The following is a 26,769-nucleotide window of genomic DNA, read 5'->3' as shown; positions in this document are numbered from 1 at the left end:
TATTCTTAAGGTCATAGTTTGTTACAAGATGGTCCTTGGCAGGGCAGGGGAGATGGCAGCAGAACACAGGCACTACAATGCCATTGGCAATGCTCGCCCCAAGGTCAGGGCAAGGGGGCAGGTGCCTCAACCAAAAAGGCACGTGGCTGCGGGTAGGAGCCGTTCTTTAGCAGGGAAGGGGACAGGAACCCAGAATAACTTGGATGTGATTCCACATACCTCTCCACAAGAGCCAGACCCATACTTAGCAACACACCTGCTCTGCTCTCACTGCCAGCAGCAGGCTGGAAAGGCATCAAATCCCTTCCATGACCACAAACAGGTCATTGCCTATGCCAGGCTCGGAGGCTCAGTCAGGGATACCCCTCATCCCCAAAGGCAGCCAAACCCTCCAGTGCCTTGGCAGCCTGCCCTGTACCTCTCCGTTGTTTCCCTTTGAGCTCTTCAGTCCAACCAACTGGCAGGGAAGCACCAGTCTGCCAAGGATTCCCTTGACTCGCCTTTCCCATGGAATCCACTTTGCGATTTAGCTGCGGGTGGTGAATCTCAGGTGGCACAGGGCAAGCCCACTGGCATGCCCTGCAAGAAGAGGCATCCACTGACACAGATGTCCCATGGCACCCCTTGCAGCTCAGATGCAGAGTAGAGATCTCTACCTGTGACAGAGCCCTTCCCACCAGTTCCAGCCCCAGCCATGCTGATTCTTCCCAACCAGCTTCTTTCTGGAGTCACTGAGAAAAGCAAAGTGAGCAATAGGTCTTTGAATGCCAGGGACAAGTATGGATTCAAGTGTTTTCCAGGCTGAAGGTAAGGTCCTTAAACTAAATAGCTACAAGGTCTTGAAAACACACCAAACCTAGGGAGAGCAACACCAAGACAGATGTAAGCACACCCTAACCCACCTGATACCTGCTTCATCTCAGGCCGGGATCGGTCTGCTGACAAAGAGCATGACCCATCTCTGGGGGATAGGACAAACCACAGCTGCTTCTGAGCCCACCACCCGGGTGCACGGACCTACCTTCATCCTCATATCCCTGGCAAACTTCTCCAGCTCCTTTCTGACTTCAGTGCGCATCATTTTGGATACGTTAAGGACCAGCTGTTTCCACTCGATGGGCTGAAAGCTGTGCGGCTCATGTGGGACATACAATCCGATTTTTACTTTTTTGACTGAATGTAAGTACTTTTTATAGGAATCTTCAAATTCAAAGATGAGGTCGCTCAGAGTTCGGTAAGTTAGAGGTTTGTCCATCAGATCTGATCGTCTGCTCATGCCCAGCGAGCCGTACCGGCCGTTGCAGTAAATCCCAAGCACCACATGATGAAAATAGTTCCCTGAGAAGTGGGTTTTAAAGCTGATGGGGAATCGTTCCACGGAGGGCTGCCCGTTCGTTAAGTATCTGGTGTGCACTGCATCAAGGCAACAACAGTGCTGGGAAAGGAGTCCACACAATTACACCTGTAAAACATCTTCAGCAGTTCAGTTTGTTTTCTTAACTGCCAGGGAAACGGCTTTCTTGCAAACCAAAATTTATTTTCGTTCTGTCCCAGAAACAGTCAATGCTGCCAAAGCCTATTTCATTGCTTGGACAATAAGATGCAATGATTCAGACAGGAAAGGGCCTGACTATTAATGACACTTAGGGGAAGGGAAAAAACCACAACACTGTTTGAGTCAGCATGCCCAAAGAGAGACCACCTCTCCTTGATCTGGGGAAACTTCATTTGATAACAACATCAATCTCCCACGCTCCCAAAAGGGAAAAGCGTTTACCTCCCTTTCATGGGAGGCTTGGCACGATTCAGGTTACTGAGCCTCATTTTCTCACATCTTCAAAAACTATCAAAAAATCCAAATTTATTCCTCTCCAAGGTGACAGTCTGCCTTTCCTTCTGTAAATTGGCCCTCAACGTTGCCACTCCTCATGCAATAATGTTTTTGAATGTTACCCTTGTAACCCATTGCTGAGACAAACAAAATAAAGCTCCCAGCCAGGTAATTAGATAAGCAGAGAAATGGTCAGGAACAAATGTTTTTAAAAAGCAAAGCCTGTCCCTCGAATCACTGGCTGCCCAAATCAAATGCAGCACATGCAGAGTCCAGGACCAAGCTCTGCAACAATGTAGTAGTATGTGATCTCAGAGGGGAGCTATGCCCAAGTCCAGGGTCATCTCCCTGGGAGGCTGCTGGCCCGTGCCAGAGAAAGGACAGACTGAGAATCCCTCATGCAAGCCGGTTTGCGTCAGCACTTACATCACACGCAGCTCCTGCAGCTCATCCTCGGACAGATGAAACTCACGCTGGCTCCACGTGCTGGCACCTGCCCCTGGGACAGCAGGTGCCCTTCCCCTCTCCAGCTGAGGCCCTCACCCACGCCTGGGGAAGGGAGGAGGGATGACCAGAAAAGGCTGCAGCAACACTCTCCAGCCTGGGCTAACTCAGCCAGAGGCACCTGCTGTAACCCTGGAGCCATCCCTGGAAGCAAATGCAGTCAAGGCAGTTGGTCAGGGTGCTGCCACTACAAAAGACACCGGCTCAAAGGGCAGCATTGACAGGATAACGTCAGGGCATCCTGACAGATGGAGGAGTGACATTAGTTGCCACTGGAGCTGCAGGAACCAGCTCAGACCAGGATTCTGCTTTGGGGATCTCCAGCATCTCCTCCTATTCCTACCTCATGCACAAAAAGGGCAGCAAAACAAGAGCCGCTGCACAGCTGAGATTTCCTGGGATGTTACTGTGGCCAGCCTTCCTCCCTCGCCTCCACAGCATGGCTGTCTGGCAGCTGCTGGGAAGCTGAGAACAGAAAAAGCCTTTGTACCAACACCATAAAACAATCTGGGCTCAGTTCTGGTTCTGCCCAGCCTGGCATGCCACCACGTCACCACCAGTGAAACTCCCTGGGATGCTGATTCCTGCCCACACTATATGTTTCACCTCTTTTCTCTACAAGGATGCAGGAAAAGCATTCAGTGACTCTCATCTGTCTCTAAAGCATTTTCTCAGGGGGATGTTTCCCCCACTACATACTTGTTGAATTTCACATTTTCAAACATTTTCCCTCAAAGTGAATGCAGAAACCAGGTAATATGAGATTCATTAACTGCCCAGAATCTGAGGTTGAGAGCAAGGAGTTAAACAAACCAACCAAAAAAACAACAGGCAAGAAAAACACATTGGCACAAATCTTTGAGAACAGCCACAGGGAAGCTCTTCCGTTCCCTGTCAAACATGTTTAACTGCATTCAGTGATTGATGTCATCAGCTTTAGCAGCCTGGAGAAAATTATGAGAGGGTATAGGAACGGACAAGACTACCCAGCTCATGGGGCACTTTGCTGTTTGTAGACCCTATGTCTGGATGAGCATGCAGAGCACAGACCTCCCTAACACACACATACCCCTCATCCAGCCAAGCCTACATGCACACACCTCCTGCCCCACCTACATCAAACACAAGCACCCTGTAACAGCTGACAAAGCCCACCCTGATACCAACCACACTGACACAACAGAAGCAGCCCTATTTGCCTTTGGTGGTCTCACCAGATCACTGTTGCCTTAGGACTAGGTTCTCCAAGAAAAAAAACATGCCATTGGTAGAATTAAATGAATTAAATTAATTCAGTGCCAGGTCAGAATGGGGCCCAGCACCATTATGTCAACTGGAAAAATCAGCCCACAGTCACCTGATGTAAAAGGTCACCTTGCTTTGGTCCTTAAAAGGAGCATCCTGTGTACATCAAAGTCATGTTACAATAATTTGTGTCCTACAGACAGATTCTTGCAAAAGCCCATTGTATTTATCATTCTGTGTAACTGAAAAAGCAGTATCTTTTATTAACACCTATGTAGCTTTCAAACATCGCCACTACTTTTCCCCCTCATTATGAAAGAGTTTTCTCTCTGCTCCCCAAGTGCCTTTCTATTAAGTCCACACAAAGCTTTGGTGGCCACCTGCCACGCATACACACTTCTGCCATGAGGTCTCCGAGAAGTTGCAATTTAATCTCATTAAATACCAAGTAGGAGTAAAAGAATCTTTTGAGGGCAGAAATTACCCACCATCAAATAACCCAGCAACAACCGCTGTGGAAATTAACCTTTAGGTACAGGTTGCTTCTGCTGAGTGACTAGTTAACGAGAGTCCCCACCCGAGATGAAATACACAGCAAATGGGCTGGAAAGGCATGTCAGATCTTCCCCTCCATCCATGCATCATTATTATATCTCTTCCTTTCTGCTCTGCCCAAGGAGAGCTGTATTGTGGCAAACAAAAGGCAACGACACAGCAACGCTGCAGCTGTAATCACACTTTTGAGCTGGGACTGTAACTGCAGGATGGAGAGGCGGGGAGTAAATTACGTGCCACAATAGAAAAGCTGGGCAGAGCAGGAGAGGGCAAAAGCAGCTGCAGCAAAAGCTCAGTGGCCTCCCGATCCTTGGTCTTCATGTAAATCAAAGCAGCAGAAAAACAGTACTGAGGGATACTGATCTCCTTGGAGACCACACAAGAGGGATACTGTGAGAAATGCCCACACCTACCAATAAAATTTAGAGGGAACAAAGTTGTTGAAGCAAAACTGTTTTATTTAACAGATTCGGCTGAACCAGATGTGTCTCTCTCTGGCCCGAGAGACAGATCCAGAGCACAAAGAAACAGAACTTTTTATACCCTATCCCAGCTGCAAAAGTCCCTGCCTCCATTCCTATTGGCTAGTACTAGGAGACTCACAATCTTGCCCAAGACTCCCACCCCCTTCCAAAGGCACGAAAAAAGTCGAAACTGCCTTTTTAAGCACCTAATGGTTGGAAACTTAACTAGCCCCTCCCCCTACTCTCTTCCTTAACAATACAGTTCCTTTAGCTCCAGCAAAACTCTAATTCTAACAATACTAATCTTCTGGTAAGCCACCTATTGCCTTTCTGGGCTTCCAACATTGCTGGAACTCTGTCTTAGAAGCTGACGGTGCCCATCAGATGGTAGCTGGCTCCCCATGGCTAGGTGAGCTCAGGTAACTTGCCACCAGCAATTTTCCCAGCACTGCTAGAAGCACAGCCAGCTGTACAGCAGGTGAGGGGACACACTGGGAGCCCTGCAGTGCACCTGCGTCCAAACATGCTTGATCAGGAGTTCAGCTGGGGGCAAAAAATTCTGGTGCCTTTGCCAAGCTGACAGGCAACAACTGTCAAAGGGACATGCAAGGGACATGCTAGTGGCAGGTGAGGTGACCAATGCTGTCCCTTCACTGTGTCCCCTGCCTGCAGCACCAACAGAGTCCCCTGGGGCAGGGCACTCTCCTCTGAGCCTCAAAGGGAAAAAGCCCAAACGTCAATACAGCACACCAAGGCCCTGCAGAGGCCTCAAACAAACCAGCACATGCTCAGGCTTCAGATGTGAGTGCCAGCATCAATTATTTTAGCAGCACAGCAATGCCTGAGTGAATCTAAGCACCCAGTTCGTCCCAGTGCCCAGAATTGTAAAGGCTTCTCCAGCAGCAGGAAGACCCAACATCACATCCAACATCCCTGCAAACCAAAGACAAAAAAGGGAAAGCCAGATGAACCTGCTACTGAGCAAATGAGTGCCCATTGCACTGCCTGTGCTAATCAATTTCTCATTTATTAGTTTGAAATTCTCCCTCATTTATATCAGACAAGATGGCGTGGCAATGCTTCATGTCTTAAGAGTCCAGTAAGGGTGTTTTTTGCTGTAGTCTGGTCAAGATGAGCCCAGAAAACCACAGGGTGCCTGGTTCTCTTCTCTCCTGCCACTCACACTGGCTGGGGAGGCATGAGTAGGTACCCCAAGTCATCATGGCAGGCTGTGTCAGGGTTGGGCACCAGCAAGCTGGAGGGGTGAGAGCAGGCTGAGGAGGGAGGAGGAAGCTTTATTTACACCAGCAATGCTGAAGCTGCTAGCTCAGAGCAAGGAGGTATAACAGGAGGAAAATAAAACCTCAGCTTCAAAACCATCAGATAAAGCTTCATTAGAAACAGAAGAGCTGTTTTTCCAAGCAACCAAGCAACGACTCAGAGGGCCTCCAGCCACCAGCAGCAAACACTCAGAGACATTTCCAACCACAGTCTAAAGTCAGATGGATTTTCCACAGGCTTGGGATTGCTTACTGTAAGGCAGAGTACTACCAAGCCCACATCTGGATGTTGTCTATGCAGAGGGCCTAGAGTTCCCCCTGGCAGCTCCAGTGTCCATGAAGAAAGGCCTCAGCAGCTGGTTCAGCCTCCCAAAGGGGGACTGCTGGGCTGGCATCCCTCATTTTGAGAAACTTACTGTCCAGTGCCCAGCTGCAGTCAGAGGCGACTATCATAAGATTACACCATGACAATGTAAGCAATTAAAAGCTCTCTCCCAGCTCTTCCCAGCTACCAGAGAGGCTGGAGATATTCCCTTTCTCTCTTTCAAATAGCAAGTGGGTCAAGCTGTAGACAAGCATGCAGGAAGCAAAGAGGGACTCTACAAGGACATCAGTATCCTGCAATAACTGCAAGAAACTCTCCCCTTACTGAAAATACTTGCTCTCAGCCGAGGGGGGTATCTGCTAGGCTGGAGGAGCTGGATGCACCCCAGTCTCCACTGGTGATAACCATTATTCACTAATTAAATGCACAGAAGGTATAGGTGTATATAGATATATCAAATAATTTCTCCCTCCTGAGACACTTTTGCTATCCTCTTCCTTGTTTAATGGTATTATTGGACAGGGGGTCTAATACCCTGCATGGGCCCAACCATTACCTCACATGAACTGGGAGAAGCATGCTGAAGGCAACGGGAGTGAATTATGTTCAGCCAACAGAGACATGCTCACAAGACACCCTGAGGATGGATGGACTGTGCTGCTTCGCTCTCCCCCTCTGATATTTTGCTCTCCACATTTCAGTAAAGTGAATACAGCACAGATAAAATTCCCTTGGCACTTTCTGGTTTACTACTCCCTTTCTTGAGCTCACGTCAATTGGATCTATGCTCAGAACTATGCTCAGAACGAGTGGGCTGAATGCACCATTACTCGGCTGATTTACAACTGAACTGAGAAATGCCCTGGGGAAGACAGCAGGAGGAATGTTTCTGGTTAGGCACTGACAAGCAGATCATGTAAGCGGAGAGATATGAAGCCAGTTCAGACAGCTACACAGAGAAAAAGAGCTATGCAGACTGATACAAAATAATATTGGAAGATCTGTACAAGCTTTCAGTCATCTCTCAGCAGCTGCTTCCTTGGTGTGTGCAGACAGGGTAGCTCAATATTTTAACTCACTGCCCTATAAAAATGCTTCAAGATCTAGTGCACAGGCAATTATGCCAAACTTAATTCTGCACCAAGAGGGATTAGAAAAGCATTTTATAAGTCGCATCGTAACAGGCAGTTGCACAAGCCAGTGAGCCACTCAATTAAAATGACATCTTGCTAAGCTGCTCTGTGCAAGCTGCCCTTGAATGGAGGCTCACGACAAGGGTCCACTGGAGTGGGCTGTGCTTTCTCCAGTATCCAAGCAACATGGCAAAGCCTGCCAGCACACAAATTACAAGCAGTACCTTATTTCCAGAGACATGGAATGGAACCAGAGGTTAATACGCACACACAGGGCTGCTCAGCTCAGGTCTATGTGAAGACACTGGCTGGACACTCGGGAGAGGGTAAGCACACCTCTTCTCTGGAAGCCACCTGACCTTGGAAAGTTGCTGGCCTCACCATGGCTGCATACAGAGGGCAAAGCTGCAGATCAAAATCTCACAGCTGAGAAAAATCAGCAAACTTCCCCACGTGCCATGACAAAGATGCCTCCCAAAAACCCTCATGGTGCACCTGCATCATGGCTCCATGAGGTTTTGCACAGGCTTCGAACGAGCCACTTTCCAGATACACATATTCAGATAGTCCATCTACTCACCACTGCTATTCCATGTACCCACACCTCAAGTGAAATTCATAGGTTTTCTATTGCATATGTTATATTTTAAACTTTAATGCAATTATTACTGGACCACCACCCAGCAGATAGTCCCTGTTCTCACACAGAGACTTCCAAGACAGGAAATACAAGTCCTAGAAAGACAAGCCTGTCCCATACTCTCACATGACTAAACCTTCTCAACTTAAAAAAAAAGTTTAACATAAGGCTGGGGTTTTTTAAGGAGCATCTAGAGACAGAAAGATTCATAGAAATCTTAACTCTGAAGAAACTTTAAATGACACCAACATAGTTTTCCACTTTTTTATTCACTCACTGCTCAAAAAAAACAAAAAAAAGCCACACCCACCAAACTGAACACAAGTCAGCTTTGAGGCAAGCAGAAAAAACAGCAACACTTTCAGGTTATCACGATGTCCTAGTTTCAACTACAATAGAGTTAATTTCTTCTCAGAAGCTGTTACAGTGCTGTGTTTTGGATCCAGAATGATTTTGGTGTTGATAACACACTGCTGTTTTGGTTTTTTTGCTAAGTCACATTTCTCCTAAGTCAAGGGCTCTTTTTTCTTGTCTGATGTTCTGACAGTGAGGAGGTACACAAAAGAAAATGGGAAGGAGCATAGCTGGAACAGGTGACCCAAACTCAACAAAGGGATATTCCACACTGTAGAACGCCATGCCCAGAATATAAACTGGGGGCAGTTACCTGGAAGAGGGGGATGTGGTTCAGGAAAAGGGGTCTGGCATTGGTCAGCAGGTGGTGAGCAATTGTATTGTGTATCACTTGTTTTTCCCTTTTTATTATCATTTACCCTTATTAGTATATATTAGTTTATTTTAAACTATTAAACTGTTCTTATCTCAACATACAAGTTTTACTTTGATTCTCCTCCCAGTTCCACCAGGGTGAGGAGCAGAGAGGGAGGGCTGAGCAAGTGGTTGAGTGGTGCTTAATTTCCAGCCGGGCCTAAAACCACAACACATGGGTATCTGTAGGCCACTAATCACCCTTTGCTCCTGTGGTATGGGGAATAACCAGTTCACTACTAGAAATATAGCACTGCAAGCCACACTGACACTGCAGAGCAGCATCAACTCCACCTGGGGATTATTTCTCCCATCCCTTTCAATCCCAAATATTTTGGGACACAACGCTGACACAAGGGCAAACACAATAGACACAGTGACATCATTTCAAGGGAAATCTGTCCCTTCCAGCTCAGGATATTCTATGATTCTATGACTTCTGCTTCTGGAAGGGCACTGGTTTGAGTCTATTGCTGACACCAAGCCCCCAGAACTCCTCTAGCTGCATGCAGACCCTGACAGCATTCTCAGGGGAAGCCCTGTCAGTCAGAGCCACTTTTCAGACTCAGACCCAAGGTCTATCCCTGGCACACAGGGAGCCAAGAGGAGCCACAACAGGACACCACAAACCTCCTAGGGCAGTGGGGACTGCATCCAGAAACCAGTGTGGCACACCACACCACTGCACTTGCTCAGCCCACAACCCTTTCCCACCCCTCCACCAAGCAGTCATCTCTTCTTACCAGTCAACAGTGGGCACTACCTGTCAGGCTCTGCCAGCTCCTTCTCCCACGGGAGGGGGCAGCAGAAGCAAGCAAAATACTGCAGAGAAATCTCAGAACCTGGTTTGCTTCGGGGCTTATTTTGGGTTGTGTTTTAAATCAAACGTGATCAGTTGTGATGAGATTTATCAGGCAACTTGTTCCTGTAGCCCTGCCTTGTCCTTCCCTCCCGTGTTTTAGGATGGCGCAGGTTGATTTACCAGTGACAGCACAAGAAGGTTGAAGTGAGTCAGCCTCTAAATGAAAATACTCCCGACTTTTTTTTCTGAACTTGAGCAGGAAGCAAGCATTATGTTAAGATAAAGCTTAAATATTTAACTATAATACACATATATTTCTGTACAAAGCACAGCTGTGAGCTCAGAGACAAATGCTAACACAACGTGGCCATGTACACATCAGACAAACAGAGAACTGAACCCATGCTCCTCAAGTGTTACCAAGCTCCAACAATAACCAACAGAGAAAGACTAAAAAGAAAACAAGGATTGTGTAGCCAGATATCTATCTGGACAGTTTGGGTCAGATTCTGACATTATGCAGATTACCAGGGCAGGAGGCAGTGTGCACAGCCAAACCATAACATTTGTGAAATGGGCACACAGCATCCAAACTCCTACCAACAAGCCCAGGCAATTCAGCAACTGGCTGATCAACACCATAGCAGCTCCCCAAGCTGCTGGCACTCACCTTTGGCTGTGACCCTCTCAAACACCACCCAGGAAGGGCAATACATTAAACAGCACTGCAGTGGAAAGAGTCACAAGCATGGGAAAGGATACATCCCCAGGATAACTGCTTCAAGGCATTTGATAGGTAAGGACTCCCTGGTCATTTCTTTTGCTGTCTCCATTAACCTAGAACAGAAACAAAACAGTTTTCAGTCCTTTCATCTAGAGCAGTTGACTGGAATCAAATAGTCCTCTCGCAGACCAAGGGCCAGGCATCTCCAGTTCTGATCTCCACAAGAGCTGGAACTTGGTTATCCTCTTCAGTGACTTGCCAGAGCCCTGTTGACTTCTAGAGCATGACTGGAAGAAGGAAAAAATAAAAAAAGAAAGAAAAAAAAAGATGTTTGGCATCCTAGTGCCTTCAGTCTCTGAAGATGGGTTAGAGGAATGCAGTCCTCTCTGCCATGAGCATCACTTCATACTGTAATACAAATCCCCACTGAACTGCAAAAGCTGGCCAACATGCAAGCTCCCACAACAGCACTGAGAGTAGCTTATTTTCAAAATAACCCTGTCTATTCTCTGATAAAAAAAACCCAAACCATGTGAGACAGGATGGTTACCTGATGGCCCCTTGAAAGCTACAAATGCCTCTGTGAGTCTATAGCTATAGCTGTAGACAAGAATATAATGCCTTTTTATCACAGCCTTCTTTGCAGAAAGCTCTACCAACACAGACACAGCACACCCCTGCAAGCTGATTTATTGTCTTGCAGCTGCTCCCCATCTTCTGTGGATGAGAAAAGTGGCAAAACTCACACCATTTCCTGCAGGAGTGCAGGAAACTATGTATGCCAGGATTCTGTAAGTTCACAAACCTTAGTTACAATGTACACATCTTTGAAATACGGTTATCTGATAGGGACAGCATTCTGAGAAGAAACAATCAATCTCAGCTGAGAAAGCTGTTGTGCCAGACTGATACTATACCATTAACCAACTAGGTAACCCACCCTCTTCCACAAGCAGATTCTGAAATCCTGGACAGTTTAAAACAAAAAACGGAAAGGAGACTTTAAAAGGCCAAAAGAGTCACATTCAATGACACACTCCCCACCCCCTCACAAAAAAAAAAAAAAAAAAAAAAAAAAAGGCAGCTTCACAACTAAGCCAAAGGATGACATCTATTTTGAAGTCTTCTCTATCCATATCCTTTCCCTGGGAGGAGCTTTGTAAACAGATTCCTACTTTAAGGAAACACAACATTAAATGACAAAAATATTTGTACTAGAGCAGATTATGAAAATATGCATCTGAAACCACCAGTTGTTTTCTCCCACTTTCTAATTCACCCATCTCATGCATTTTAAACCTTGTATTGAGTGCAAATGGCAGTACAGCTCCCACTGCTATTACAGCCTGTCACAGCCTTTCCGTGTCCCATTTATCCAAGTCAGAAATTATCTTTTCATTTGTAAACAACCACCCTTTACACTCGGCCTGCAGTACAGAAGACTAATTAGAGTTCGCCTGCCTCCCACACACTCACAATCAGCCACAGAAACCCCACTGCTGGAAGCCCAGAGCAGCCCCAGGGAGAGCACACAATGGGACTCCTTCATCCCCCACAGTGGCTCCTCAGTGCTGGTCACAGCAGGAGCCACTGCAAAGCCCTGTCTCCATCTGGAGAAGTTTTGCATGTAGATGATGCATAGGGGGTATCCATAAACAAAATAATCCACAGAATTTCCTATCTTCTAAAGTTACTTAAAAAAAAAAAAAAAACAAAACCACAGCCAATAATGAATGTGCAGCATCAGGGAAAAGCTCGAGTTGTAAAGCTATTTAGCTTGAAGCCATTTAGTGTGCCATATGCCTGGTCTGCACCTACGCTGGCCCTGTTGCCTCCAGGCACACACAGTAACCCACACCCGGGTCCAGGAGCCACAGCAGGTGCTCCAGTCCAGAGCAGGAATGAGGATCTGTGCAAGGGGAGCATCAGTCAGGAGGCATCACTACTGGCCAGAGAATGGGCGTCCACCTGCACCCACGGGGCAGGCCGTGCCCTCACACACATCCATCCCACAGTCCAGGGGAATACTCCACAAACAGTTTGCTTTTTATCTGTGTGTACAGCACCAACCACAGGGTTTATGTGGATGACCAGTCCTACAGGCACTTGAGAGTTTTTCCTCTTCCACTTTAAATAAGCTTGAGACAAAGCATGGCCTTAAACCCTGTGTTTGCACTGGAAGTAAAGCCTTTGGAGAACCCTCAAGCCACTGCTCTGCCCAAGGTAGCATAAGCCAAATCTAAATCATTCCTCACAGATAATTTTTCAACCTATTTTCAACTGACTTCTCCAAGGGCTGGGAAGCCACCAGCTAATCTATCCTATACTTAACCTTGTATCTAAGGAGGTCCCCTAATATTTAAATTAAATCTCTCTCTCTTTGCAAATTAAATCAGGAGCTATTTCTTCTCTCCACAGTGGAAATGGAGTCCATTTATTATCTCTCCTCTTGCTACAGGCATTTGGATATGCAGCACACCACAATCTACCCCCTGCTCTGTAAATATGAGAAAACAGACACCAATTTTTTTTTTTAATTTCCTCTGTCAGTCCTCCTGAAACTTCCCCATTAGATTATGTTTTTTATAACTTTCAAACAAAAAGTTTGCTGCTTTCAATTTTGGAGTCCCTTCAATGAACTTACTTCTCACAGTCCTTCAACTTAATCTATCACAGTACAAACAGACCAATTTCCTTCTAAATCCAACTTTCAGTGCATTTTTGCAACAAACCCAATTTGCTGTTGGGCTTTATTGTTGGCCCACATTGAAGAGGGGTTTCTGTGGTTTTTTTGTAGTTTGTTTTCTTATTGTAGAAGGATTTCTGTGGGCTAGTTGAGCCTTTTTTTTTTTTTTTGCTAGGTGTGGGGGTTTTTGGTTTGGCTTTGGTTTTTTGGTGAGTTTTCTTTGGTTTCTTTTTTGGGGGTTTTGTTTGTTTGGGGTTTTTGTTGTTTGTTTGGTTTTTTATTTAAGATCAGCTTCTTCTTTGCAAAATTAGCCTTTTGTTCTCCCCAGCTGGCTATTCCCTAAACCTTTCTCTGCATTTGCCCTCACTAAATTATCTGTTCCTGCCCAGGTCTCTCCTACCCTTTGAGATCACTTTGAATTCCAATTTCACCTTGCAAAGCCTTGTCACCTTGTCCAGCCTGGACTGCAAACCATCCATTAGCAAACAATTAATGTTATCCATACCTTTAATTAAAAAAAACACTTGAGCTGGGACAGACATTGCATACCACAATTGACAATCTCTGCTAGGCAAGAGCAACCTCTTGGTAAGTACCACTTTCCATGTGCTGCTTTTCACCAAGCTGGGTCCTTATGTTGAACAGTTTTATTTGGAGTCAAGGCCTCTGCCTTAATCTCAGGCTGCCGAATGCAACACTAAAGCAAGGAGTTATTACATCCACAGCTTCTCCCTGATTGCAAAAGCTCTTACATCCTCATAGAAGGAAATTATCAGAAATAAACTGTGCCCAATGAAATTAATGTCACCTTTTGTTTCCCCTGAAACTGCAGATAAACTCCGAAAGTTTCTGAACTTATCTTTTCCCTTATTTTTTAAAGGCTGATATCTTTGCCTTCCCCAGTGTTCAAGAATATCCATCCTCTCTATGCTCTGTAATCCAAGTATTAATTGCTGGAGGCTGCTTGTCAGTTCTCTAAAGGATCTCTGGCAAATGATAGAGCATTCAGCTCCTTTGAAAGTAAGTCATTACAGATGCTCTTTGGTTTGTCCTTTCCTCATTTTCTTCCACTCCTAAATTCTTACCACGCTGTCTCAGATGTTAATAGTGACCAGGAAGTACACACAGTAAAACTCGTGAAAGATTTAAGGAAAGCAGAAATTAATTAAAAAATAGCATCAAGCACTTCAATTCCCTGCTAAGAAGGATTTGATTCAGGGATTTTCTTTAAATCTTCACAGTTACCTGAAGAGATTCCACATGCACAGCTAATCTTTACAATCTTGTATCACAGACAGCCACAGTCACCCTCTCCACAGACCCCAGAGAGCATGGGGGCAGCCCATCTCCTCCAGTAACCCAAGAGACACTTCTACAGTCAAAAACAAGCATCATGCACCTTCCCTCTTTGTGACATTTGCAGCACTGTCTGAGGTCTGCCAGGCAGATCTCTATTTCAGACCAGAGCAAACGCTTCTGCCTCTAACAAATGGAGCCAACAGGAACAGGCTGCTTGTTCCTCCCTTGAGATCTAGTCTTTGGCAGATGATATTTCCTTGTTAATTGATTCAAATTTGTTTCAGTGTTTTCAGGAGCCCACCAGGACTCCTTTGCTTTCTACAGTAAGAGAGGGCCTGTAAAGGAGTTGGGTTTGCCTCTTTAGGATGTTTTCTGTTTAAAGTGGCAGTGTCTGCAGACAACTCATTGGAACTATGAATTCCTTTTGCTCACTCAGGCACCAAATTTCATACACAGGTTAGAAAAATCTTCAAACTTTTAGTATGTCCAAAACTGGAGGATCTCACCAGCTGGCACCAAACCCACTGGACTCCCTTCAGAGGTGACTATGCCTAGGAGAGGCTGCCCATGACCTTCACCAGTAAGACTCCCATAGACTTCAACATATGTTTTTATTAGTGAGATCCTTCAGCACATTTTCCACAAATTCTCCTTCCCCAGACCCCTGTACTTGTATGGGGTACATAAAATCTCCCTTTCCCAAGTTCCTCTAAGGCTCCTGGCAGTTTTATTCACGACAATGAAGCCAAGAGAGAAGTGAAAGGCACTAATAGGAGTAAAAGGAAAAAAAGTAGCAGAGCAGATACTGATCTCATGAATCTTCTCAAAACCAGTCTGCTTCAACAGCAAAAGCATTTCTACCACATGCTGAACACAGCACCATATCTGTAACATTCTCCCTTTGTGTAAGAGAGAAGCAGATGTTCAAATGCCTTCTGCAACCTATTGTGTGGAAATGGTATGAGCCCATTTTTCTCGGCAGTCCCATAAGGTTTCCTTAATAACATGGTGTGTTGAAACAGTGTAATTTCCTGTCCCCCCTTTCCCTGTTACTTGGTTGCACCGTTCCCACGTGACTGCTCCTCTCACAGTCTTTTATTGCAATTGATTACCCATTATATCTGCAGTCACTGAATGTCTCTTCATCCTCACAGAGCAGCTTCTGGGCTGCAATTCTCAAAGACGCCAGAACCTACTCAAACATCAGTTTTTGCTTTGGTTGCATGCCCCACTGATCAGCTTGCACTTAACTGGAGGGAACAGCACAAGCCTGCACCTCCCCAGATACTCTGTGGAGGACAAAGATACTTGTTTCTCATTGTGGTTCATGCCTGTATCCTAGAACAGAAGCTTCCAGAGGGCTTATTGCTCCTTGTAAAGCCCGTAATAACAGCTTGTTGGCATTGAATATACAGTTACAGATGTTACTAGATATCCAGAAATACATTTTTTTCCTGAAGTTCTTATACTATCTAAGCTTGGAAGTTTTAAAAAGAATGGCTCTTTCAGTCAAAAGTAACATTTTTTATCAGACCAGTAATACCAACAAAAGCTGTCATATAGGTTTAGCTGTATTTTGGTTTGTAATATAGGTATGGGAAAAGGAAAACCAGCCTGAAATGCTGGTATCATAGGCATACATACAATCCATGTGTCAGTGGGGCTGAACTCCACAGAGTGCCCTTTACCTACATAGTACAAAAGGACACATCAGGAAGCCTATGAAGGTCACTGTCCCAGGTAAGGATACTGTATACTCAACTAGCAAAACACTCCTACGATGGATGAAGCTACACCTGTAAGTCTGGACTTTGTGCAAATCCAGCAAACTCAGGGAAGGTTAGATATATTTTCAGACAGTCTGCCAGTACAAGAACACCACACCAAGTTTACAGGTTCACAGCTTTACCACCCTGACTCACACAGCTATGGCAATAGAAATCTGACATTTCCAAAAGTGTTATCTGTAGTCAAGACAAATCCATGGAGTGCCTGGCAGTCTAGAAGTTAAGCTGACAATAACAGTGACTATTTCTTAAAGAGACTGTAAATACTGAATTACAGCAAGACTGTATCCATTAACCAGTTCATGTAGGTAATTTATGCTCTCCTTTCTACATACAGCCATACATTTTTATTTTCTCATACATCACACTGATGCTGGCACTAAATCTCTGTAATATCTAGTTCTCCTTCCATAATAGAAAAAGTCATTAATATGCCCCAGCTACTTTAGGACACCTTCACATAAATTTATGAATACTCAATTTCCATCTAGTACTCAGCTTCTTTGTGTCCAGCCACTGCTCTCTTGAAGAGTGGCTGCCAAAGATCTTGTAATACTTTCATTAGCTTTGAGACCTCACATTACAAAATGAGCAATATGTTTAGTATCAATAAAGCTCTGGGAACAGTCTCATTTTTCAAGAGCCAGTGGCAATTCAAAGCTTTCAGCATCTTACCCAATCGACTTGCAAATGCAAACTTTGTCTTGCAGCAAAGTGAGGCCTTTCACACCACAGAAACTTGCTCAGAGCAGCACTTTTTGCCTCAGTGCAAGACGCCTGTTGTTGCCACGCTGGAAGCAGATTTCTTGCTAAGTGGCACACACCTCCCAGAAAAAAATACTTGCAGGTGTAGGCAATTTTTCAGCTTTGATGAAAGCTGACCTGCACACCAGATGAAGGAAAGGAAAGCTTTCAGGCACAACTCAGCATTACAGGGCAATCAGTGTATTATTCACACAGAATCTCAGAATGGCTGGAGTTGGAAGGGACCTCTGGAAATCATCCGTCCAACGTTCCTGCTAGAGTCGGTTCATCTAGAGTGGGTTGCACAGGATCATGTCCAGGTAGCTTGTGAATATCTTCAGAGAAGGAGACTCCACAACCTCTCTGGGCAGCCTGTGCCAGTGCTCTGTCACCCTCAAAGAAAAGAAGTTTTTCCTCATATTGAGGTGGAACTTCTTGTGTTCCCAGTTTGTGCCCACTGCCCCTTGTCTGTCTATGGGCACTGCTGAAAACACTCTGGCCCCATCCTCCTTGATACCTGCCAAAGCAAATTTAAAAAGCTCTGCTAGTTCTCTTTCTCATTTCAGTATATTTGTGTTCAGTATGCTATGTTTATTTTTTCTCATGAAAGCTGACTAATTGTATCTTCATGATAGCTATTTAGGAAAAAATTCTAGCTAATCAAAGTTTGGGTCTTCAGACAGATGTATTTAGGACACATGACCCTTTAAGCTCACTTTCTTTCATGTTTGTTTGATCACAGTAAACACTGGCATATAAGTACACAATTATCTCTCCACTTGAAATCTAAACCAGAATCTGTGAGTTTTATAAAAACAACAGGAATTTTGGTTTCACAAAAATGGCAGAAACTTGAGATAGCCTTGTACATGTGTCCCTTCTCAAAGCTGGAGACACCAAGACAGGGCAAGCATTTGAGCCTACTGCAGTACAACAGGATCTGGGTAGCACTCCTATGTACGTGATCAAAAAGCAGAGCAGCACAGCTCTTAGGACTCTACTGTGCAAGTCCAGCATACACCAGGTTCAGGCAACTGTGCCTGGAAATCTGGCAGCAGCTGCCCTGAGGAGTTGGACCATTTCCAGAGGCACTCTCCTTAACTCCACAGAAGTCCTGCTACCCCATTTCAAGTCACTCACAGAAGTCCTAACAGCAACAAGACAATGAGAGAAGTCAGACACTAGTCCCCAAGAAAACACTAAGATAAACAGAGAAAATGGAGAGGATCCAAAGCCAGGGGTGCATCTCCAGCTGTAAGCGCTGCACTGGTTCCCTTGCAGGAGAGAGTATAGTCCTCATAAGCCAGGCTTTCATCCAGCTCAGCAGTATGACAACCTTTAAAGGGGCAAGTGTTGAGCACAATTCATTTTCATCCTCCACTTCCTTGGAAAAAAGTAATGGGACAAATTTAAAAATGAGTGAGCAGCTTGAAAATTGGTTTAAGCTTCTATAAACCCATCTATCATTCAAGGCACAAGATTTGTTTTAAACTAGTTCCACCAGTGCAGTGACCATTAGAAAAAGGAAGTGGGAAAGATCGCTGTCAGTAAGATGAAAACCTGAAACACAAAGCTAGGGTGGGAAATGGAATTTATAGTAATGGACCAGTAGATTAATGACAGAGACCTGAGGAGAGCTAGAAACAGGCTAGTCTGCACAAGTAATTATATTTTACTTATCTAAATTTCACCCTAAAATAAAAGCATAATGTTGTCAACATCACTTCCTGCCCTAACCTGCTAATTTGTTGGGTTCCATTAAAGAACCGTCCTAATTATGATGCAGTTCGTACATTCAAGGGACTCCAGTTCTCTGTTGACATGTTTTCTGGGTACATGTTCATACTTGCATTGCACAACCCATCACCAACCAGGACAGGAGTCTACCACAGGGAAGGAACAGCAAGATGAGTGGCAACCAGAGAGGCACAGACACAACTTGAACAGTTGATTGGGAGCCTCTGGGGAAAAGGTCTGTGCCCAAGATGTCAAAATTCCTGCAGTATTTTGCAAACCTGGTATCTTCCAACCATCAGCAAAGGTCATTACAGCACAACCAGAATGTTAGGATGTACATAGTTTTCATAAAAACAGCCCAGCCTTCCCAACCCAACACCAACAAGCACAAAGTGAGAGTTTTCCCACCCTGTGCACAGAGGTTTGGCCTGCAGCTCCCACACGGCTACCAGGCAAGGCCAGCCTTTCCACTCACTGGCTCTCATGGGTCCCTTTGCCACCTGGCAGCAAGCTGGGACACTCCTAGCAAAGGCAGCAACATACACAGTTTGGCCCTGCCAGAGGAGCTGTGGCACAGAGGAGGCAGCCCTCCCATGGCATGGGGCTACATTGCTCAAATGCCAGGTGATCAGCTGGCATGATGGGGGACAGGGCACTAGACCGACTCCAGAGACACTTACCCACTTAGAGGTCTGGTTTTTCTGATCTCAAAGAACTGTGTTCCTGTGTGATTGTATCTGAATTTTGCCTATTAAAGGAAAGTAACTTGAACAGTCGAACAATTTATAACAATGCTCAAAAGGTGCATTTCAGTTCTGATTTCCTGTTGAAACATAGAGCAAGCAGCAAAAGTCATTGACTCTCAGAGACTAAACCTGGCATGTGAAATAAAACAAATTTTAAATTGTCTTTTTATATCATCTATGAACCAGCACTAGGTGCAGAGTCAAGCATAAAGGTTGTCCATCTAAAATGACACTCAAATTCGGCATTTGAGGGTTATTAAATCTCTTATCCTCTAAGTCCCACTCACTATTGGGTTGTATGTTTGAAGAAAGTCTTCCATCTGTGCAAGAGAAAGCTTTCACAGCCTACCCAAACCAATCAACATAAGTTCCTTCAACCATGAATTATTTCCTTTATAAGTCTAACTCGGTCAGTCACATATGACCTGTAAACCAAAACCACAGTAGGTGCATCCATTTAGACTTAGGAAATATAAATCATTCTCTAAAAAACACAATGCACTTGACATTAAAATAACCACCTATATGCAACTCAAGTTCGCTAGTTAACACTATGAGGATAGGAGAAAAGTTCATGACAAATGATGCCGCAGACAGTCAACCAAATCCCTGCACCACTTGCCTAGAAGCACAAGATATCATGGAGCAGCATCACCAAAAGCAGCCTCTTCCTTGCTCCTCAAGCATAGCTGTTTAAGCAGAAATGCAGTGTATCAGATCAGGATACCAATATGTTCAGTAAAAACAAAACCAAAACAAAAAAACCCAAACAAAAATAAAAACAAACAAACAAAATAACTCCACAAACACTATCCACCTAATTTTGCTAGGTTATTTTTCCAATTGAATCACCTTCCAAACCTAGTTTCCAACAAGGCCATTAGAACATTCACTCCAGTAAAATTGTAGTGGCAATACTAGGGCAGAAACAGGTGACCCCACGGAGGCAAAGGGTGCCTTGCAAGGCATAAATAGCACAGCTGCTGGCTGTATAACCACAGTCTAAATAAAAACTCTAGCTCCCACCAGGGTGCTCTGAACTGACTTCAATTAGAGTTCAGAGTTCTCCACAAACAAGGCTTTTCTTCCCTCCCACCTTCAAAACCTAATTCATGAGGCCCTTTCAGGGTGCTCTGAACAAAGCATACATCCTCTTTCAGCCTTCAAAGGGAGCCCAGATGCTGGTCCCCAGCCCACTTTAAAGCTTTTCTGAACACAGATCCAAACCTTGTCCCCTAAGACCTCCTCCTGCTACAGAGCAGGATTTCAAAACCACTGCAGGGTGAGGTAGGGAATAATAAAATTTTTGGAGCTCTGTGTGACATGGTATCCTCTCTGGCACAGACCCAGCGAGCAACAAGCCGCTCACCCTGTCCAAGTGGCAGCACACAGAAGAGAAATGCACCATCCCCCTGCAGAGCAGGAAGGCCCCGGCCTCCCCCCCACCGTGGCAGCTGCTGCGGCTCCAAGCCCTGCTGCCGCCTTGATCCCAACCACTGTTCCCCAGCAGGACAACCATGCCTGCTATTTTTGGATGCTCTTCCAGCTGCCATCCATATCCTTTCTTAATCTTTACCAGGACTTTACATTCATTCCTCATCCCCACAGCTCCCTCGCACATGGAAAAAGGGAGAGTTTAGAAAAAAAGGAAAACAGAAGAGCAGCAACTGAGCCAGCAACCTTCTCTGATATTATCTGGCAGCAATGGGAATGGCCAGGAATTAGGCATGAGGCAGTGACAGGAAGGCTAGATAGATGTGTCTATTCCTGATGAATCTTCCAAGAAAGGTGGGACATCTGGAAGGGCAATTCCTTCAGTCAGTTTCTGTGTCACAGGCAAGCCTGCCCACCATGGGGTCAGGACAGCTGCTTGTGCCTTTCACCCCAAAGACAAGCAACTTCCTTCAAGCTGAGCACACAGGCAGCGCTCAGGGAGGCTGTAGGGGCTGCCAGGGCAGAGGAAGAAGGGGTTTGCCACAACACTGACTCTCTCCTAGTTGCTTTACGACAAGATGCCATATTATTTCTCCAAGTATCATGATCCAGTCATAATACCCTCATAAATCAATTTCAAAATAACACTCCTCCTCCCACCAATGCCACTTCAGTTAAATTTTCCAGTATCTTTTAAAGTTAATTACATCTCCCAGAGGAATGCTATGACAAGCTCAGTGCTGCTGGTGCTATCAGAAATCCTTGGAGGCATCTTTCTACCCTCAAATGATCCCAAGCCCTCATAACCAGCTAATGCTTCAATAAAGCTCCTGTTAACTCATGCCAGGCGCAAGTCTGCCTTCTCTCTGGAAACCTCATGCTCGAGAAGGATACTGCAGCATCTTCATGTACGTCTGTATTGCCTGGAGCCATTCTGGGATTGACATGGAGAGCTTGTAGTTTGGCACCGGCGGCACTGAGGGCTGGACACAAAAACAAAAGATAAAGAGGTTAGACAGTTACGGCTCCCTGCAGAGCGGATAAGTGATTTACTCGAGCAGCGGCATGTGCTTAGTGCAACGCAACGCAGACGCACAGATGGCTTAAACCCCACGTGAACTCAACCACCAGGCAAGTCACCCTGCTGACAATGGGGGCTGCCCGTGCACCAGAGTCAGCCCCATCCCTGCCGGCATTCCCCTATAGCACAGCAGTTCGGATTAGCGGAGTCCCAGTGATGGCTCTGCTGCCCTCCCTCCACCCAAGGAGCCATTTCAAGTTTCCTTTGCCACAAGAGAAAAGGAGACAAGGCCCCTGGGCTGCATAAATTCCCATCTGCCATGTATCTGCAGCACACTTGCTGGGCAGGGAGTGCATGGTACCTAGAAGACCACCTGGGACCCAGATATTTAATGATATTAAGACACTTAGAGATATAGACTGGCAACGTAATGGGATTTTTCCAAAATCTTATAAGACATCTGCTTGTGCCTAAGCATTTTAAGAAGCCTGGCCCTCAATCCACGTTTAATCCCCACAGCTATGTGGCTCCTGAGCCTGCTTTCAGGCAGGAAAGGGGCACAGCGTTGTCCCAAGTCCCCTTATTTTAGGAGTGAGACTGCAAAATATGGGATCAGCAGATATTAAAGTGGGCAGCATGGCTAAAAGGAGGTTAGTACAGTCCTCAAAAACATAGTGGAGGAAACAGTTTGAGTATTAATGCAATCCCAAATTCAGGAACCAGCAATTTGGGCAGGTGTGACACAAGGTACAAAGAGAAGCTTACAGTATCTGCAGGCCCACGTCGTTGTTAAAATAGTATGAAGCTCATAAAGTGCCATATCTTTACCCTAAATACAGTTCAAGACAAAGATTACAGGTAAGAAGAGCAAGTGCAGGCATTATGGGGCCATTTCCACTACACAAATTTTCCTCTGCAGTTCTCATCTCCACTAAGAGGGAGGGATTGTGCATTTGCTTTCAGAGTGAGCACTGGTAATACCAAAGCAACCAAAACCCAGCATTTACTGCATGTAGCTAGTTACTACAGTCAAATAGTAAACACACTTCAGAGAAGGGGAAAAGAAAACAAACCGTCAAACAAAACAACCAAACTCCTACACTACTGGCACACAGAAATGCACTGTAAGCAGTGAGCAGATGGCGAGGTCTCCAGCTTGCTCCTGCCATCCCAGCACCACACAGGCCTGTGCACACACATTGGCTTTCTCTCCTCACCAGAGAGAGTTACAAGCAAGACTCAACAGCACTTATAATCACAATTTCCATGCCCAAGCTCTTCATTAGAGGCTTTTTGTTTGTTACAGAAGTTCCTTTCTCTCCCAGCCCCTTTGGCCTGGACAAATTATTTACCTGTCCCTTCCAGCATGAAGCCAGACCTGGACTCAACACAACACACCAGATGAGGCTTGAGTTTCAGGAGCAGCAAGGAGATAACTAAAGGAATTATGGCAGGGGTGTGACACTTCCCAAGCGTGGCCATTTCTGTTCTGATTCACTCAATCCTTTTCTTCAAAGATACCAAAGCTCTTAGGGGCATATTTTGCACTTACATCAAGCAAATGGGAGCCCCAGTCAGTAAGAAGCCCAGCTGCTGAGAGGCATGGACAGGACCCTTTTCCCAGCCTCATCCTGCTGTGGGACCCAGGACAGCATCTCATAGGGATTGCACCAGCATGAACAGACACGGCCCTTCCTGTAACCCAGAGTGGCCACCCTTACCACAGGGATCAGGTTTGGACCTCCAGGTAAAGTGCTCCCCATCTCCAAGGTGGGTGATCATGTCATCCAAGGAGGATCATATCAGACACCAGCGTATGGTGAGGTAAAGAGAACCACAGTTTTCCCAGTGGCTGACACGTATTCCAACATCTGTCTGTTCAAGTTCCCTCAACAGGTCTGCCCCTCCAGATCTCAGGCAACAAGGGAGGAGTGGCCATCAGTTTTCCCCCCCACAGCACATCGCACTGCTCTCATCTCTCCAAACGCAGCCAGGTGGTACACAAACCATGACACCAGCCAGGCCAGGCAGAGGACAGCCACCCACCACCCCCACTCCTTCCAAACATAACACATTTCCCACCCTCCAATTCCTGCCCCAGCTACAAGAGCACTGATACTGGGCACCTACCCAGCATGGAGCAGAAGCCAGGGCTGCAGAATATCACCACAAGCAAAGGAAGTGCAGCATTGTTGACACTGAGGCTGCAGAATCCCAGCTGAGCAGCAAGGAGCTGGTGAAGGTTTGTAGTGGGAGGTCAGGGACACCAAGAGGAAATGCAGACACAGCACTACAGACCATGAATTTGTAAAGTGAGTGAAATTCAGAGACCAGGCAGATGAAAAGCCTTGACCTTATATCAGTATTTCCAAGCAATAGCAGCTCCAGGGACAGTAGAGCCACTGCAGTGCAAGACCCTGTCGCTGAGCCAGAGACTGTCATCCTGTGGCTGGAAATGCTGTAGTCTCAGTTCACCACAGATATCCTGTGTGAAACTTGTCTTGCCCAATTTCACTGTCTCATTTAATGACCAGAAAGTCATTTTCTACTAGCTCACCCTGCAAGTGCACTATTAGCTTGCACAAATGAAGCTGACAGGCAAGAGCCCTCAAAGCTGGTCAGAGGTTCAGTTCATGAAGATCTACAAGTACCTTCATGATCACAGGACATGTAAAGAATTCCACAGTCCTTCCAAACCATAAGCCTGCACTCTTCCCAGAGCTCAAGCCAACAGTCAGAGGTGGTGCACCTCTCAGGTTCCAGAAATATCCTCCTTGCAGACGAGCCAGCTTTTAGCAAGGACTGTGCCTCGTGAGAGAGATGCAGCCCTGCATCTGTGTAGTTTGCATTTGTTTCAGTAAGGACAACCTTGCCAATACAGTAAGAAGCTACTTAGCGCTCTGAGTGTATGATTGCTGAGACTAATACCATGATGATTAGAGCAATCAAATGGAGCTTCTTGATGAAAACTCTCTCCCCTCACTAGGGATTAAGAGCAGATCAGATGCAGAAATGGAGCATCTGCACACACCACTGGCTCAGCCTGAACCAACTATCAAAGCAAGCGGATTACAAATCATATCACAGGCACAAGTTTCCCTCGTCACTCACCACCAGCAGTACCTGGTCTTTTGCAGGGTGGCACATATCCAGCAGCACAAGTCAATTAAAAAATTCTGTACCACCGTTTAAGGAACAAGTCTCCCCTCACATTCTTATTCTGAACCACAAATTACCATCACAACTTTAAGCAACCCTCTACTGCTTTGTGGCAAAAAAACCCTACTCCTAACCTTCATTTGCTTACTTGAGCTATGTTGGCTCTAGTAAGGGCCACATGATCCTCAAACCACCCTCTGACCCCAGAGCTCCCAGGCTTAGCCAGCAAGAGCTACTTAGTCACAGGGGTCACCAGGTCCTCCTATCCTTGAAGAAATTAATCACTGCAACAGGGAGTTTGCTTCCAGACAGAGCTGGAGGAGCACAACTCTTTAAGCACCCTCCACTGACCACTAACATCAAATGATTCAGCCAAGCAGATTTCAAAACATTTTTTGTCCTAACCATGTCCTGCTCTTTAGAGATCCTGCTCTCATCTACTGGATGAGAGATGAAGTAGTGCTGGGGGAAGGCAGCTCTGACTCCATGCTCAGCTCACATCCAGGCACACAAGACTCTGCATCACCATGCCCCAGACCCTGCAGCGGGACAATCTTCATCTTGGTGAAGGCACCTGCCACAGAGTAAGAGCAGTGCTTTGGCACTGAGGAAGAAGCCACGGGCAAAGTTCTCTGGGGCACTCCTACAAGGCAGCACACTGGACCTACTGGCAGGTCTCACCAGATGCTTTGTCAGTCACCATGGCTATCACCAGTAAAAGTTAAATGCTTTGGAGGTAGAAAGTAAAGGACAAAAGTCATCTAGCACTTGCTTTGCCATCTCTTAACACCAAACAGATCTGTAAGCTGTCTAGACTAGTGTAATATGGTCATGCTGCTGAAACAAGTTCTACCCTCTCCATGCCCCTTCAGTTCTACCTCAAGCACTTGTGCAAGTACAAGATTTACCACACCAAAGCACTGCAAACAAACTCAGCATAACCAACTATTCTTTAGCTGAATCTACTCCTGGATCCAAACAAAGGCTGGTTCCACAAGGAAAGCAAAACAGGGAGAAAGAAACTGCCCCTTTTGCACTTACACTGAACTAAACACTGCAGAATAGATGAAAGGCCTCTACAGCCTGCACCTTACTTGACAAGCACATTCTCAAGGCAGCTCTACCCAATACACTTTCAACTTATCTGTGCACAGAATTTCCTTTCTATCCCATGTAAAGAAAAGGCATAAAGTATCACTGACAACCTGGACTGTGACAACAGCAGCCCAACCATCTCACCCCAGCATCCAGAAGGGTGTAAATCAACCCCGACTTCAGTGGTCAGTTCAGACCAACGCTGTTTGATGGGAGGACTGAATCAACCTCAAATTCTGACAAAGCAGGGAGTGTTAAAGATACTGTGATCAGGAATGCAGCACAGTGGTGAGAAGTCTTTGAACAACAGCAGACAACAATGTTTTATTCGCTGGCTAGAGGAAAAAGACTTGGGTTAGGCAGAGCTGTTTGGAGCTTGTACTGAGGAACGTACAAGACAAAAGTGTTTGGAATCTTTCCATGTACTGGAAATGAAACGTTTGAGTTTTAAATCCCTTGTTATATCTCAGGACCAAGGCTGCGTTTTAAGAAACGCGTTTCAAAGAGCTGAGAAAAACGAGATTTAAATTGCACAAAGCCCTTCGTTCAGTCCCTGAAGATTTCTTTTACTCTTGTTTTCCACTTTTTCCTCTCGAGGATAAAAAAAAAAAGAGCAATTTTCTTTATACTTGTTTTCCAAGACACCAACTCCACCTCTAAGGATCCCGCAGCCCCCGTTCGCCGTTCTGGGTGCTTTTGGAGCGCAGATGCCCCAGCTTTGCCCCCACCGCCCCTCGCAGCCCCAAAGCATCCTCTGCGCTGGGCGCCACACCCTGTCCTGGAGGCTCCG

General features: G+C 45.7%; 1 protein-coding gene across 2 annotated transcripts in view; it reads right to left on the bottom strand.

Annotated features, from left to right (window-relative positions):
* Window positions 1–26,769, bottom strand: part of LOC139683331 (tubulinyl-Tyr carboxypeptidase 2-like) — a 60,053-nt gene that overhangs the window by 8,050 nt on the left and 25,234 nt on the right. For both annotated transcript variants that reach the window (XM_071578382.1, XM_071578408.1), the window contains 4 exons: window positions 21,599–21,687; window positions 19,205–19,261; window positions 10,310–10,384; window positions 1,022–1,403 (listed from right to left, as the gene is read on the bottom strand). In XM_071578382.1, coding sequence (XP_071434483.1) covers window positions 1,022–1,403; window positions 10,310–10,384; window positions 19,205–19,261; window positions 21,599–21,687 — 603 coding nt within the window. The remainder of the gene's footprint in view (window positions 1–1,021; window positions 1,404–10,309; window positions 10,385–19,204; window positions 19,262–21,598; window positions 21,688–26,769) is intronic.

The sequence above is a fragment of the Pithys albifrons genome, chromosome 2, assembly GCF_047495875.1.
Source record: "Pithys albifrons albifrons isolate INPA30051 chromosome 2, PitAlb_v1, whole genome shotgun sequence".
Lineage (NCBI taxonomy): Eukaryota > Metazoa > Chordata > Aves > Passeriformes > Thamnophilidae > Pithys > Pithys albifrons.
The sequence above is the reverse complement of the archived record's forward strand: the minus strand, read 5'-3'. Positions and strand labels throughout refer to the sequence as shown.